Genomic DNA, 15,036 nt, shown 5'->3' with positions numbered 1-15,036 from the left:
TTTCATGTGTAGCTCCATCCCACCTCAGGGCTTCTACAGGCCTTGTTCTGTCTGCCTGTAGTGTATTTCAGGACCTCTTCCCCTCCTTTAGTAATTCTACTCATGCTGCATACCAGGGATCAAATGGCACTTCCTCAAAGAAACCTTCCCTGACACTGCCACTAGGTTATCTTGTCACATACTTTCTGAGATCACATATTAACCACACTTGTAATTTCATAACGTGGTAGAAATTTCTTCTGTCTCTTCCACAAGATCAAGATCCGAGAGGGCAGAGACCAGACCTATTATGCTTCCCAGTCCACACCAGGCCCTAGAAAGTGTCTTGTACATTGTAGGTACTCAATAAACAATTGATGAACATAGAGAAATTCTAGGTCAACCTTAATAAGGACTAGAGAAGGGACTTATTTTTAAGTAGTTAAATATGCAACTTTCTTATTGCAGAAGGGCCAGCATTATAGTTTTAATTTTAACATTCATGTGTGTTTTTAAAATTATAAGTCTGATTCTTAAAACAGCAGTATTTTGAAGTGACCTTTACAGTTTCCTAAATAAATCACCGCAGAAACCTCTGACATTTACAAACTAAATAGACTAAGTACTATCTCATCAATAATAAGCCCTGTTGGTATAAACATGATTGCAGGAGACAAACGCAAGTGATGCATGGTAGAGCAGATCACGGTCCGGTACTGTCAAAATAACAAAGCCTAAATGGAGTAATAGAAAACGATGGCCACGATCCAGACATGTCCCTCTGAGTTAAAGCAATGAGAGCTGAAAACTAACAGCCAGAAGCAGCTTGATATTTTCCTCCCCTTGGGTTATGATTCTGTAATGGACGGAAGAAGAAAGTTTGAGCATTTGGGGATTTTTTTTTTTTAAAAAGGAAAAGGGGCTATATAATAATAAATTTGTTTTAATTAATTATTGTAAGTACTATTCCATTTTCTATTTTTTAATTTCCTGGCTATAAAAATTTCACATTTGGGGAAAAAAATCAAAATGAAGGAACACAGATGAGAAACATCTTTTTGATAATTTAGCATATCACTCACTGGGCTTTCCCCAGATCTGGATGACTGTTTGCACTGGCAACAGAGTCCTGTGTAAACATCTCAGTGGATGTGGGGAAGAACATGCCTGATTTTATCAGCAGGAAAGGACTGCCTGCTTTTAGAAAACACATATATAGCATTTTCCTGACCAACTGCTATAAAGGTAAGGCGTACTATATCACTGAAATATTATGCTCTTCTCTGAAGGATAATTTATTCTTTTTTTCAGGATAGGAATAGGTCCTGTAAAAGGATTCCTAATATCTAAAAAAAAAGAGAAAAAACAAGACAAATAGCAACAGAATCAAGATAAACAAGGATTAAAATACTCAATATCTCTGTTTTTAAATTTTTTGTAGACTTTATCTGAATCTGAATTTCTTTCCTCTGGCCTCAATGCTCACAAGATCTGTGTAAATACCAATGACAAGGACTAGGTGCCACCTCTCAGCTACAATTGAGAAGCAGGAGCAACTGTTAAACAAGAACACACAGAACCATTATTAAAAGCAGAGGCAGTCCTATCAAAAAATGGGCAAAGGACATGAACAGAAACTTCTCAAAAGAAGACAGAATAATAGCCAACAAACATATGAAAAAATGCTCAACATCTCTAATCATGAGGGAAATGCAAATCAAAACTGCAATGAGTATTCATAAATTGTATCTTGTATCTCTTTGGGATCAGTTGTGATATCTCCTTTTTTATTCCTGATGGAGCTTATTACAGATTTCTCTTTTCTGCTTTTCGTTAGCTTAGCCAATGGTGTGTCAATTTTGTTTATTTTTTCAAAGAACCAACTTTTTGTTTTATTAATCTCCTGAATAGCTTCCCTGTTTTCAATTTCGTTCAGTTCTGATTTGATCTTGTTGATTTCACTTCTTCTGCTGGGTTTGGGGTTGGTCTGTTCTTCTTTTTCCAGCTCTTTGAGTCGTTTCATTAGATTGTCTATTTGTGATCTTCTTGTCTTTTGGTTATAGGCATTTATGGAGAAAAACTTTCCTCTCAGAACTGCTTTAGCTGTGTCCCAGAGGAGTTGATAACTTGTCTCTCCATTGTCGTTTTCTTCATAGAATTTTTTTATTTCTGTCTTGATTTCTTCATTTATGAAGTAATCATTTAGTAGGAGGTTGTTTAATTTCCACGTTTTTGCGCAGAAATGTGAGTTTCTGTTAGGGTTGATTTCGACTTTTATTCCACTGTGATCTGAGAAGGTACATGGTATGATTTCTATTTTTTTAAATTTCTTGAGATTTACTTTGTGTCCTACCATGGAGTACTATTCAGCTCTAAGAAACAATGGTGACATAGCACATCTTATATTTTCCTGGTTAGAGCTGGAACCCATACTATTAAGTGAAGTTTCCCAAGAATGGAAAAACAAGCACCACATATACTCACCAGCAAACTGGTATTAACTGAGCAGCACCTAAGTAGACACATAGGTACTACAGTAATAGGGTATTGGGCAGGTGGGAGGGGGGAGGGGGGCGGGTAAATACATATATAATGAGTGAGATGTGCACCATCTGGGGGATGGTCATGATGGAGACTCAGACTTTTGGGGGGAGGGGGGGAATGGGCATTTATTGAAACCTTAAAATCTGTACCCCCATAATATGCCGAAATTAAAAAAAAAAAAAACTGCAATGAGATATCACTTATCTCCAGTAAGAATGGCCTTTATCAAAAAGTCCCCAAACAATAAATATTGGCGTGGGTGCGGAGAGATAGGAACACTCCTACACTGCTGGTGGGACTGCAAACTGGTTCAATCTCTGTGGAAATATGGAGATACCTTAAAGCGATACAAGTAGATCTACCATTTGATCCAGCAATTCCACTACTGGGTATCTATCTAAAAGATGAAAAGTCACTTTATGAAAAAGACACCTGCACTTGAATGTTTATAGCAGCACAATTCACAATTGCAAAGCTGTGGAAACAACCCATGTGCCCATCAATTCATGAGTGGATTAATAAAATGTGGTATATGTATACCATGGAGTACTACTCAGCTTTAAGAAACAATGGTGATATAGCACCTCTTGTATTTTCCTGGATACAGCTGGAACCCATTCTACTAAGTGAAGTATCTCAAGAATGGAAAAACAAGCACCACATGTACTCGCCAGCAAATTGGTATTAACGTATCAACACCTCAGTGGACATATAGGAATAACATTTATCGGATGTCGGGCAGGTGGGAGGGGGGAGGAGGGAATGAGTATATACAAACACAATGAGTGAGATGTGCGATGTTTGGGGGATGGTCACACTTGAAGCTCTGTCTCAAGGGGTGGGGGGGGCACGGGCAATATACATAACCTTAACATTTGTACCCCCTTAATATACTAACATAAAAAAAAAGCAGAGGCAGAAAGACAGATTGAATACAGAACTCCTGAGTATTCACAAAATCCAAGTAAGCGAAACACCTACTAGGTGCAAGATACTGTGTGCTGGGTTAACAAATATGACAAGGTCAAAAGCTGTGGACCCCTAGAAGATGAGCATGTATGTGGATCATTGGGAAAAGGATTGTGATAGGAAATGACCCAAAGTGCTGGGGCAGGGGAGGAAGAAACAGAGGAGGAGTAGATGCTAATAAATTCCAATCAGGGTCTTGAAGGAGAAGGCCTCTCAGAAGAAAGGACAGTTAGGCTGGGCCTTGGTAGAGGAAGAAGACAAGTATAAGAGCTAAAGAAACAGCATGAGCAAAGACCTGGATGTGGCCAAGCAGGCCTTGATTAAAGAACAACAACAAAAAATGTATCCTCCTTGTGGCTGGAACACAGGATGGGGGATGGAGGAGGAGAGACATGGGGCTCATCGATCGTGTCTGCTTTTCCATCAGGAAATTGGCCCATGCGCCATCCAAATATAAAGGACTCTTTGTACCAGGAAACATGGCCAAATACATTGTATATGGGTGACCCAGAAGGTGAAGCTGAGATGTTCCAATAAAACTGGCTACTTTTGTCCTACTTCATACTGACATCTAAATCACAAATTATAAAAAGAAAGCAGTAAATCAAAGAGACTTTTCAATTTTTGAAACCTGTGGTGAGAAGAACTCCAAAATGTTTATCTTGGCCAGGCACAGTGGCTCATGTCTGTAATCCCAGCACCCTGGGAGGCCAAGGCGGGCGGATCGCTCAAGGTCAGGAGTTCGAAACCAGCCTGAGCAAGAGTGAGACCTCATCTCTACTATAAAAGAAAGAAATTAATTGGCCAACTAAAAATATATATAGAAAAATTAGCTGGGCATGGTGGTGCATGCCTGTATCCCAGCTACTGAGGAGGCTGAGGCACAAGGATCGCCTGAGCCTAGGAGTTTGAAGTTGCTATGAGCTAGGCTGATGCCATGGCACTCTACCCAGGGCGACAGAGGAAGACTCTGTCTCAAAAAAAAAAAAAAAAAAAAAACAAACCCAACAAAAATGCTTATCTTTTTAGAGAATTGTATCTAGTCATCTTGTATTTAGAAAGATATACAAGTTCTGTTTTATCCCTAGTACTCTAGTCGCCCTCAAACATTTTAGTCTTGGTACCCCTTTATACTCTTAAAAAGAAATAAGCAACCCAATTTGTTTATGTGAATAATATCTATCAATATTTGCCATATTGGAAAATTAAAACAGAATTTAAAAATATTTTTGTTACTTTATTTAAAATAATTGTATATCCTTTATGTTAACACAGTTATTTTTCATAGAAACATATTTTACAGAACAAAAAAAATTGGTGAGAAGACTGACACAGCTTTACAGTTTTGCAAATCTCTTTAATGTTTGCCTTACTATTAATAGAAGACAGCTAGATTCTCATATCTGCTCTACTTTTAATCCATTGCTATATGCTGTTTTGGTTGAAATATATGATGAAATATCAGCCTCACACAGTTATATAGTTGGAAAACAGAAGAGTATTTTAATAGCCTGTTCAGATAATTGCGGATATTTTTTCTTTGATACTACAACAAAACCAGGCAAGTAGTTTCTTAAAGGTTAAACTTTCTTAAAGGTTAGTTGCAATGTGAAAATCAGAAATTACATCAATGAATTTTTTTACTCTGTTACATTAAAATCCATTGGTCTATTTTGTACTTTGAATAGAATTCTTCCATGCATAATTTCGTAATATCATGCATTGGTCATTTGGGAAATATTGGTTCACTGAATTATGCGGATCCTCCAAATAGTGACACATTTCATTATAGAAAATCAGAAAACCACATTTGTTAACATGACCACCAATCTCATCAGAAAAGTATTTGTGTCAAGCTCATGGTGGCTTGTACATGTTTTCCAAAATTCTAATTTTTATTTAGAAACTCAGATTTTATCATAATTGGCACAAATACTGTCACTTTTCCTTGAAGTGACAGGCTCATTTTCAAGAACATGTCTACCAATTATCCAAGTCTAAATAACCAGTTTGTTTTTAGTTGTTCTTTCAAGTAAAAATGGTGATCCATGAAACAAAAAGCAGCTAGTTCAGCTCACAACACAATCACGCAAGAGCTTTTCCTTGAGGCATCTACTATTTTTCATAATGCAGCAGGAGTGATTATTGTGTACTTTCCATTTCATCACTTAGAACACTACAAAGGTGTGTACTCAAAGCTTGATATTTATTAGAATCAATACTTTTTAAAACTGTTTCATTAAGCACATTCATAAGTGAAATTGGCATCTTTTAAAAAATTTTTAACTGTGGTTAAGAATACAATGAGCATTATTAGTACTATTTGGATTTGGTGTTTGCGTTGGTTCTCACAGAGGATTTAGCAGTTTTACCCACCATTGCTTTTGCAATATAAGTTCCATGTCAACACATTGAAAGAGGCAGAAAGTCTTAGTATTATCATAAAAATAGGTTTGAACTTGTGGACCCCCAGAAAGGCCTCAAGCACTTCCAGTGATCTGTAGACCACACTTAGGTAAGTGGCAACCTTGATTATAGTCCTAGGGTTTCAATAGCTAGGTCTTCATAGCTATTACCAACACACATGGATTTTAGCACATTCTTTTCTACTAAATTATTCTTTAAGAAAAGCACTCCTAAAGTAACAATGAGGCATCTAAGAACATGATATTTAAGTATAAAGAAAAAACCCTAATCAGAGTAAAATTTTAAGGCAGTACACACTCTCGCCACTGCTAGCATCTCACTTAATATTCTTCACTGGTTTTCTGTTGCTAGTTAATCTACCACTGTTTTTCCAAATCAGCTTGAGACATTTCTTTCAACTACTCTGAATCTTTATACCCCTGGTTAAAATTGTATTAAGAGTATTAAGTGAGGGCTTCTGGCATCAAAAGTCCTTGTGTGAGACTTTCTGCTACCCTAAAGGTAAAGGTAACTCTACTGGCAAGAAACCTTTATCTGGTGGCTTACAATTAAGTAGGGAAAACATTCTGTTTGCTCTTTCAATTTCCCAGCTCTTATAGATTCAGGCTCCTCTTTCATTGTATAGCCATGTGGAAATACAGAATGTTAGGAAGCAGAATGACCTAGCCACTCTGTGCAAAACCCACAGTCATTAGCACAAAGGAATAAATTTACTTTCTATCCATATGCCCAGTTTGGTACAGGCTAACATCCCCATCCTCCCTGACCAGATCTTCCTCTTCTGATTAATAGCTTTAAATGTGCTTATATGTCATCCTACTTACTGTTATATATGAAAAATAAACAATCCAGTTTCCTGGTAACACAATCTGTCTTATGACAGAAGCCAGTTTATTAAAGGAACCATACCCTTTTTCTTCTTTTCTAAACATTTCTCAACAAAATTTGTGCTGCTTTTGCATACCCTGTCTCTGCTACTAGCACAGTACCTGAAAGAGCTATTATAAGAAAACAAAGCTATTGACTTACGTTGACCCCACTGTCCACTACTGGGATTCAGATAGTTAGGATAAAGACCTTCTGGTTTTTCCAGTTTGTTCAGCACTTTTCGAATATTCATCACCTACAAGAGAAAATGAAATGTTACTATGAAAATCTAAAAAACAATTTTTGCGCCATTCTTCTCCCTTTCTTGATTTTTTTTCCGTTCTAGAAAAAAAATAAGTTAATTTAAATGATGTAGAATTAGACCATAGATAGTTGCTGTCAGCTTATTATTACTAAAATAACAGCAGTAAGTACATATAGTTACACTGATTATCTACCATATGCCAGATGCCATCCTGGGAACTAGGGACATATCAGCAGATAAACAAAGTCACTATTGTCTTGGAATTTTGCATTATAGTGGGAAGAGACAGACAATAAATAAATAAGTACAGTCATGCGTTGCTTGATGATGGGGATACATTCTGAGAAATGTGCTGTCAGGTGACTTGACCACTGTGCAAACATCGCAGAGTGCTTATACAAACGTAGACAGTCTAGCCTACTACACACACACGCTGTATGGCATAGCCTGTTGCTCCCAGGCTACAAACAGTACAGCATGTTGTTGTACTGAATTATTTGTGTATCTAAACATGTGTAAACACAGGAAAGGTACAGTAAAAACATGGTATAAAAGATGAAATATGGTATACCTGTACAGGGCACTCATCATGAAGGGAAGCTGTGTGACTGGAAGTTGCTCTGGGTGAGTCGGTGAGTGGTGAGTGAATGTGAAGGCCGAGGACACTACTATTGCAGCCTTTATAAACACGGTACACTTCGCCTACACTAAATTTATAAAAATTTTTTCTTCCTTCAACAATAAACTAACCTTAGTTACACTGTGATGATTTTTACTTTATAAACTTTTTAATTTTTAAACCTTTTTGACTCTTTTATAATAACACTTAGCTTAAACACAAACACATTGTACAAAAATAACTTCTGTACCTCCTTATTCTATATGCTTCTTTCTATTTAATTTCTTAAAACTTTCGTATTAAAAACTTAGACACGAACACACACATTAGCCAAGGCCTACCAAGCATCCAAGATCATCAATATCACTCTTTCATCTCCACATCTTGTCTCACTGGAAGGTCTTCAGGGGTAATAACATGCATGGAGCTGTCATCTCTTGTGATAACAACGCCTTTTTCTGAAATACCTGCTGAAGGACCTGCCTGAGGCTGTTTCACAGTTAACTTTTTAAAAAAATAAGTAGGAGTAGAGTGTACTCTAAAATAACTGTAAAAAGTATCGCATAATAAATACATAAACCAGTAACACACTGGTTTATTATGATTATCAAATATATACTGTACATAATTGTATAGGCTAAACTTTTACACACCTGGCAGTGCAGGTTTGTTTACATCAGCATCACCACGAGCACGTCAGTAATGCATTGTACTATTACATTACAACAGCTATGATGTCACTAGGCAAGAGAGAAATTTTCCAGCTCCATTATTATCTAGAAGGACCACTGCTGTATGTGCAGTCCATCTTTGACAAAAATGTCATTAAGCCATGTATGACTGTATAATATGTCAGGAGATGATAAATTTGAAAAAAATAAAAGAGGATGAATGGATTGAATTGTATCCCCCAATTCATATATTGAGGCCCTAATCCCCAATATAATGGTATTTAGAAGTGAGGCCTTCGGGAAGTGATTAGGGCATGAAGGTAGAGCCTTCATGATGGGATTAGTGCCCTCGTAAGATGACACACAAGAGACAGCATGCACTCTCGCCTTGTGCACTCTCTTTCTCTCTCCCCCTCTGGGCACAAAGAAGAGAGTGGGTTTGGGGAGGCCACTGGGGCCAGAGGAGCTACTGCAGAGTCCAGGTGAGAGGTGATGGCCCTGGGCCAAGGGGCTGCAGAGGGTGCGAGGTAGAGCCAAAGGACCTGTGCTTTACCAAAAAGAAGAACCAGGATGACCTCAAGATCTTTGGCCAGAGCCACTGGGTCCGCTGAGGAGCCATTTGCCAAGACAGCAAAGCCTGCAGGATAAGCAGGCCTGAGGTGGAGTCTGAGGCATTTTAAGTGGGACTTGTCTATTAGATCTTAGTGGAGATGTGAATAAACAGCTGGGTATAAAGCCTGGAGTTTAGGACACTAAACTTAGGTTGAGACTGGAAAGATCAGTTTGGAGTCAATAGTATAGCGATGGTACACAATGCCAAGGGACTGGATGAGACAACGTAGGGCGTGAATATGAAAAACAAGAGGCACAGGTTTGCGTGCTGGGGCTTTCTGACATTTAGAGGTTGGAGTGCCGAGAAGGCACATCCAGCAAAAAGGGAGGCAAACTGGAGGAGTATTCTATGCCTGCAGCCAACTGCAAGGAGTGTCTCATGAAGACGGAACTGACTGACAGTGTCCAATGCTGAGAGGGCAAGGAGGGCGTGGGGGCAGAATGGATGAGTGATTTTGGCAATGTGGTGCCCCCCTGTCACTGTGCCTGGTGTGGCTGGGAGAGAAGCCCTCAGGGAGGGGGTTCAAGTGACTAGAAGAGAAGACAGCAAACAGAGACAACTCTTTCAAGGAATTCTGATGTAAAAGGGATCCGAGAAGTAGGTTGAACACTAAGGTAGAGTGGTGGGGGGAATATGAATTTATTCAAATATCTCTGAGTTTGCTTCCTGACAATTAGAAATAAATCAGTTCAATGTTGGTATCATATTTATATAATACTTTAAGTCTTTCACATACTCGACTCATACAGTCCATACAATTCTAAATATTTTTAGGAAACAAAACTCGGACAGGTAAAGCAACTTACTTAAGGTACAGAGAACAATTGAGAAGCCAGGCCCTCTCACCGTGAGTTAGAATGGGGCCACGGAAAGACTGTGGCTTTACACTTTGGCTAAATAGAACACTGCATGTTACAAAACTTCAGGAAGAGCTATTGAACTTTGGTTGTTATTTTCGAAATTCAAAATTACGAAATCTCCCAGGACAGGATATTGTTTCTCACAAGTGCTGCTTTGTAAGGTAAGGCATATTGGAGAATCTCACCTTTTCAGCAAAGATGGGGTTTCCTGATAAATGGCTCAAGTGCATAAACTCCAAGTGCAGGGTTCCGAATTCTGCCAGAATACTGCTGCCTCCAGAGGCCCAGGGCCAGTTCCTTCCAATGCCACTAAAGAAAAGAAGAGTTATGGGTCAGACTAATTCCATTTTTTATGATTCTAAATAGAGATGAAAGACACAGCTTTTTAATAATAGCATCTCAGCTAATAGTCTACTCTGGATATTGTAAAAACAAGTGTTGTTTTCTTTGGCTACTGGTTTTAGGTTTTGAATTCTATCTCCAAATTAAAAATTAGTATTGACTTGTAAGTTAGAAGTTGCTGTGTGCTTGTGCTCATGAGCAGACAAACATTTTGGAAGGTACAGGTGTTATATATAGAGATGTACAACAATTCCAAGGAGAATACAAAACAAGATCAGACTAAAACACTCCCACCATGCCCCAATCCCACATGAAACCCTTCAATATTTTAATTAATTTCAGCCTGAGCTTCCATGGAATTTTAGACATTATATGTAAAATTTTATTTTGATAGAAGATAAATTTTATAGATTTGTTATGCACCCACCCTCATCCCTCTCCAAATCCTCCCCCCATTTACTAGACTCCCTTTCCTATGTTTATCTTCACCATATTCTATTTTCTAAGACACTAACTCATTCCTTGTCTCATTTAATCTATGCTCAAAAATCTCAACACAATCATGTTATACAAATCTGAAAGGGTCAAAGACATGAGCTCCAAAACTTACTGTCCCATGGCTCATCTTAGAAAATTGCTTTTTAAAAAGAGTTAGTCTTTTAAAAAAGAGTTATAAGCACATATACATACAAATAAACAAAAGTGACTCCCGAGACATGGTCATATTCATCAGTATAGTTTATTTCTGGAAAGCCACTTAAAACTTCAAGACATGTGGTAATTCAAATAAAGAATAAAGTCAATTATTCTCCTGACCAATATATTCCCTTTCAGACACCTCAAAACTCACAGGTGGGTGTTAGTTTAGATGTACATTTATTGCATGCCTACTATTTGCCTGGACTGTACATGGCATTGGATTACAAGCATGGGTTATGATCATTAATCACTCTTTTCTCAAAGACCTGATAGTGTCATGGGAGAGAGAGACCTAAGCATCAATAATTTCAACTGAATATGGTAAAAGTGAAGATAAACCTGTGCAGAGTTTTCTGAGCACCTAAAGCCAGGACATGCGATCCAACGTGACAGGGATCACAGGCTTCTTCAAGGAGGAGACTCCTGAGTTGAATTTTTTTTAAAACAGTTTTTAAAAAATTTTAGTAGATTTAGGGGGTATAAGTATTTTTTTGTCACGTGGATGAATTGCATAAAGCTGAAGTCAGGGCTCTCAGTGTACCCGTTGCCAGAATAGCGTATGTTCTACCTGATGGGTAGAGTGTTATCTTTACTCCTCTCCCCACTCCTTAGTTTTCAGTGTCATTACACCACTTTATGATCATATGTATCCCTCATCTAACTCCCACTTATAAGTGAGAACATGTGGCATTTGTTTTTCCATTCCTGTGATACTTCACTTGGAATAATAGTCTCCAGCTCCATTCAAGTTGCTCCAAAGAACATCATTTGATTTCTTTTTATGGCTGAGTAGCACTCCATGGTGTATATATACATTTTCTTTATTCACTCCTCAGCTGATGGGCATTTAGGTTGAGTCCCTAATCTTTGCAATTGCAAACTGTGCTGTGATAAACATTGGGGTGCAGGTATCTTTTTTTGTAAAATGACTTCTTTTCCTTTGAGTAAATACCCACAAGTGGGATTGCTGGATTGTATAGGTCTACTTAGGAAACTCCATACTGTTTTCCACAGAGGTTGTACTAGTTTCTGTTCCCACAGTGTGTATAATGTTCCCTTTTCACTGCATCCCAGCCAATATATACTGTGTTTTGACTTTTTTTTTTTTTTTTTTGGAGACAGAGTCTCACTTTGTTGCCCAGGCTAGAGTGAGTGCCGTGGCGTCAGCCTAGCTCACAGCAACCTCAAACTCCTGGGCTCGAGTGATCCTTCTTGCCTCAGCCTCCCGGGTAGCTGGGACTACAGGCATGCGCCACCATGCCCGGCTAATTTTTTATATATATATCAGTTGGCCAAATAATTTCTTTCTATTTATAGTAGAGACGGGGTCTCGCTCTTGCTCAGGCTGGTTTTGAACTCCTGACCTTGAGCAATCCGCCCGCCTCGGCCTCCCAAGAGCTAGGATTACAGGCGTGAGCCACAGCGCCCGGCCTGTTTTGACTTTTTAATAATGGCCATTCTGAGAGGGGTGAGGTGATATCTCCTTGTGGTTTTAATTTGCATTTCCCTGATGATTAGTGATGTCCAGCATATTTTCACATCTGATTTGACTCTTGAAGGGTAAGTTAAGAGTGAGTGAGGAGAAAATGAGGAGAGGAGACTCTGGGCACAGAGAGAACACACAAGCAGAGACTTGCCAGGAACCAGAGGTACCTTCTGACACAGGTGAGTGTCAAAGAGGGAGGGTGGTGGGGGGAAGCTGTCAGGGTAAGCTGAGGCCAGGGGGTGAAAGCTTGTGGAATGCTCACATTTCCCCCCCCCCGCCCCCTTTCCAAGGCAGACCCCATTGAAATGCTGCTCTGGGTGTCCCCTAGATTTCCTAACCACTGCCTTTGTTTTTGCTGCACATCAGTGACAACCCTGGTCAAACCCTTTCAGTTTTGTGATTGCTGCTGCCGCCAGGCTGCTGAGGAATGCCAGAGGAAAGAAAAACAATGCAGACAACTGGTGCCTGGAATCCTGGGCTAGCCTCATTCTTATTCCCTATTCCTATCTACAGCAAAATCTAGATTTTGTTTCAAAAATGCCATGTACAGTACATCTAATCAAAAGTGTACAAAAAGAAAAACAGAGATCTGAAAAGCATATATTCATTTATTTCAGAAAATGCCCTAAATTTATTAGGTTCTGGGAATGTGAGTCAATTTTTATTTTCATAGTTGGCTTAGATAAAAGGAATAACCAATCATCCAAGTAGGATGAACAGCTCCTTTCAAATTTTATTAACATATGGCAAATGCACATAGTAATTGGACATTAATTTGCTGTCACGCCATATCAATTTTTTATTCTATTCATTCCACCAATGACCAATGTCAAGAAACCTATTAAGCAGAACCAGAAGTTTCTATGGTCTAGAGAAATATTAAAAACAAAGCCGTAACATAAGGCAGTACAGGGGTAAGAGGAGACGACCACTTCATTCTGGAAAAGAACAGGGTGCCAGGGAAGCCCAGCCCACCTTCCAGATCTTCAGGGCCTGGCTCTTTTCAGTTCAGGAGATTAGAGCGTGGGATGAGAAAGGTAAGTAGTAATTATGCACTAAGCTAGAACTCAGCTACTTTGTATCCATGCATTTGTTCCCTGCTGTTAATGAGGTGAATCAAGAGAAAACCAGAGATATACTGGACATTTTTCAATATGCTGGAAAGCTAAGATCTCAAAGGGTTATATATTCTCCCTTCCTCCTTTGCACACATTCACATCAGAAGGAAAACAGCACTCTTTTCTATCACTGTCTAATTATACAGAGAGGAAGAACATCAAAAGCACTAGCTGAGAACATTATGCTAACAGAAAGAAAACCAGGATTAGAATACAAGGTATGCTTCTATAAAAGGATGGCTTTGGTTACCTTTCATTCACCTACAGAATTTTGGTAAAATTACTTAGAAGATCAACGGTTATACTGACTCTTAAATATAAATTAGGGAAGGGGTTAAAGAAATCAGAGAGGCACAACTACATTTAGCTATCATATAAGGTCACTCGCCTGTCCTTAGGCAAAGCTTCAAGGACTTGCGGATTGACCTGGGGGAGGAACTGGGACACACCCCCACACCACGGCCACCACAGGTGACATGTGCATATGTAGGGGAGATGGCAGCCTCCTGTCCTGCACAGCAAGGCTGCACTGAGTCAAAACCAAGATGTGGTCACTCACAGAATGAAGGGCGTGAACAGAATGACTGTGAAGGTCATTTGTGCCTCCAGATTCTGAGCCTCCTGAGGACTCTATATATTTGTAAGGCTCTAATCTCTCAAATGATATGTGGACGGTGAGTATTTGATACTAAAACAGGTTTGTGACAAAGGGAAATGAGTCCAGAGAGAGTTCTGCTCTGTTGGTCTGGGGTCAGGGTGCCCTGGCACCCCATGTTACTGAAAGCCAGGCATTCTTGACCTCAGTGCCAAAACAAAGCTCATTTGTGGGAGTGAAGGATTAAGACATCTTTAACTGCAGTTCTACTGTCACAATATTTTAAAGGCAGTTGTGGTGGTCTTTAGTTGGCTTATTCTACAAACAGTAATAATACTTAGAAACACATTTTAATTATAAAATAATAGTTTGTGTTCAGAAACTATTAGTTCCATAAGACAGGCAGGAAAGGGAGGAATATGTAAATATTCCCCATCTTGTTTTAATGACTACATTTTAAAGCCAAAATGATGAGTCAGCATATGGAAATGTATACACAAAAAGGCAATTAACATGCTCTTGGGAGCTGCCAATATTTGGTTTAAAGGATTCTGGAACAAAAATTTAAACGTTGGTATCACTCTAATTTCATTTATTTTTGTTTCCTTCAATTCCTAGTTTTTCCAAATAGGAGTATTGTTTAATATATGTTTCAAGTTTTAATTTCATTCAAATTTTCAGTATTCTACAAAAGTAATAATTATTTGAAAATAAAACATACCACAACAAAAATAATCAATTTGGCAATTGCAATTAGAAATGAGTCTTTTAAAAAATTAAGTCACTATGATATGATGCTTTTGAAAATTTGAGAAACTAATTTTTTTTTATATTGCCTCACTCTGTGGCCCCAGGTAGAGTGCAGGGGTGTCATCATAGCTCACTGTAACCTCAAAGTCCTAGGCTCAAGTGATCCTCTTGCCTCAGCCTCCTGAGTAGCTGGGACTACAGGTGCATGACACGATGCCTGGCTAATTTTTCT

At 38.7% G+C, this 15,036-nt stretch overlaps 1 protein-coding gene across 1 annotated transcript in view; it reads right to left on the bottom strand.

The window, feature by feature from the left end:
• The window catches only part of MAN1A1 (mannosidase alpha class 1A member 1), a 169,417-nt gene that overhangs the window by 18,889 nt on the left and 135,492 nt on the right, over positions 1-15,036 (bottom strand). Inside the window, exons 7-8 of the mRNA XM_012739118.2 lie at positions 10,000-10,123; positions 6,949-7,042 (exon numbers count right to left, since the gene is read on the bottom strand). Of these exons, the coding sequence (XP_012594572.1) occupies positions 6,949-7,042; positions 10,000-10,123 (218 nt within the window). The remainder of the gene's footprint in view (positions 1-6,948; positions 7,043-9,999; positions 10,124-15,036) is intronic.

Source organism: Microcebus murinus, chromosome 5 (genome assembly GCF_040939455.1).
Source record: "Microcebus murinus isolate Inina chromosome 5, M.murinus_Inina_mat1.0, whole genome shotgun sequence".
In the NCBI taxonomy this organism is placed as follows: Eukaryota; Metazoa; Chordata; class Mammalia; order Primates; family Cheirogaleidae; genus Microcebus; species Microcebus murinus.
The sequence above is the reverse complement of the archived record's forward strand: the minus strand, read 5'-3'. Positions and strand labels throughout refer to the sequence as shown.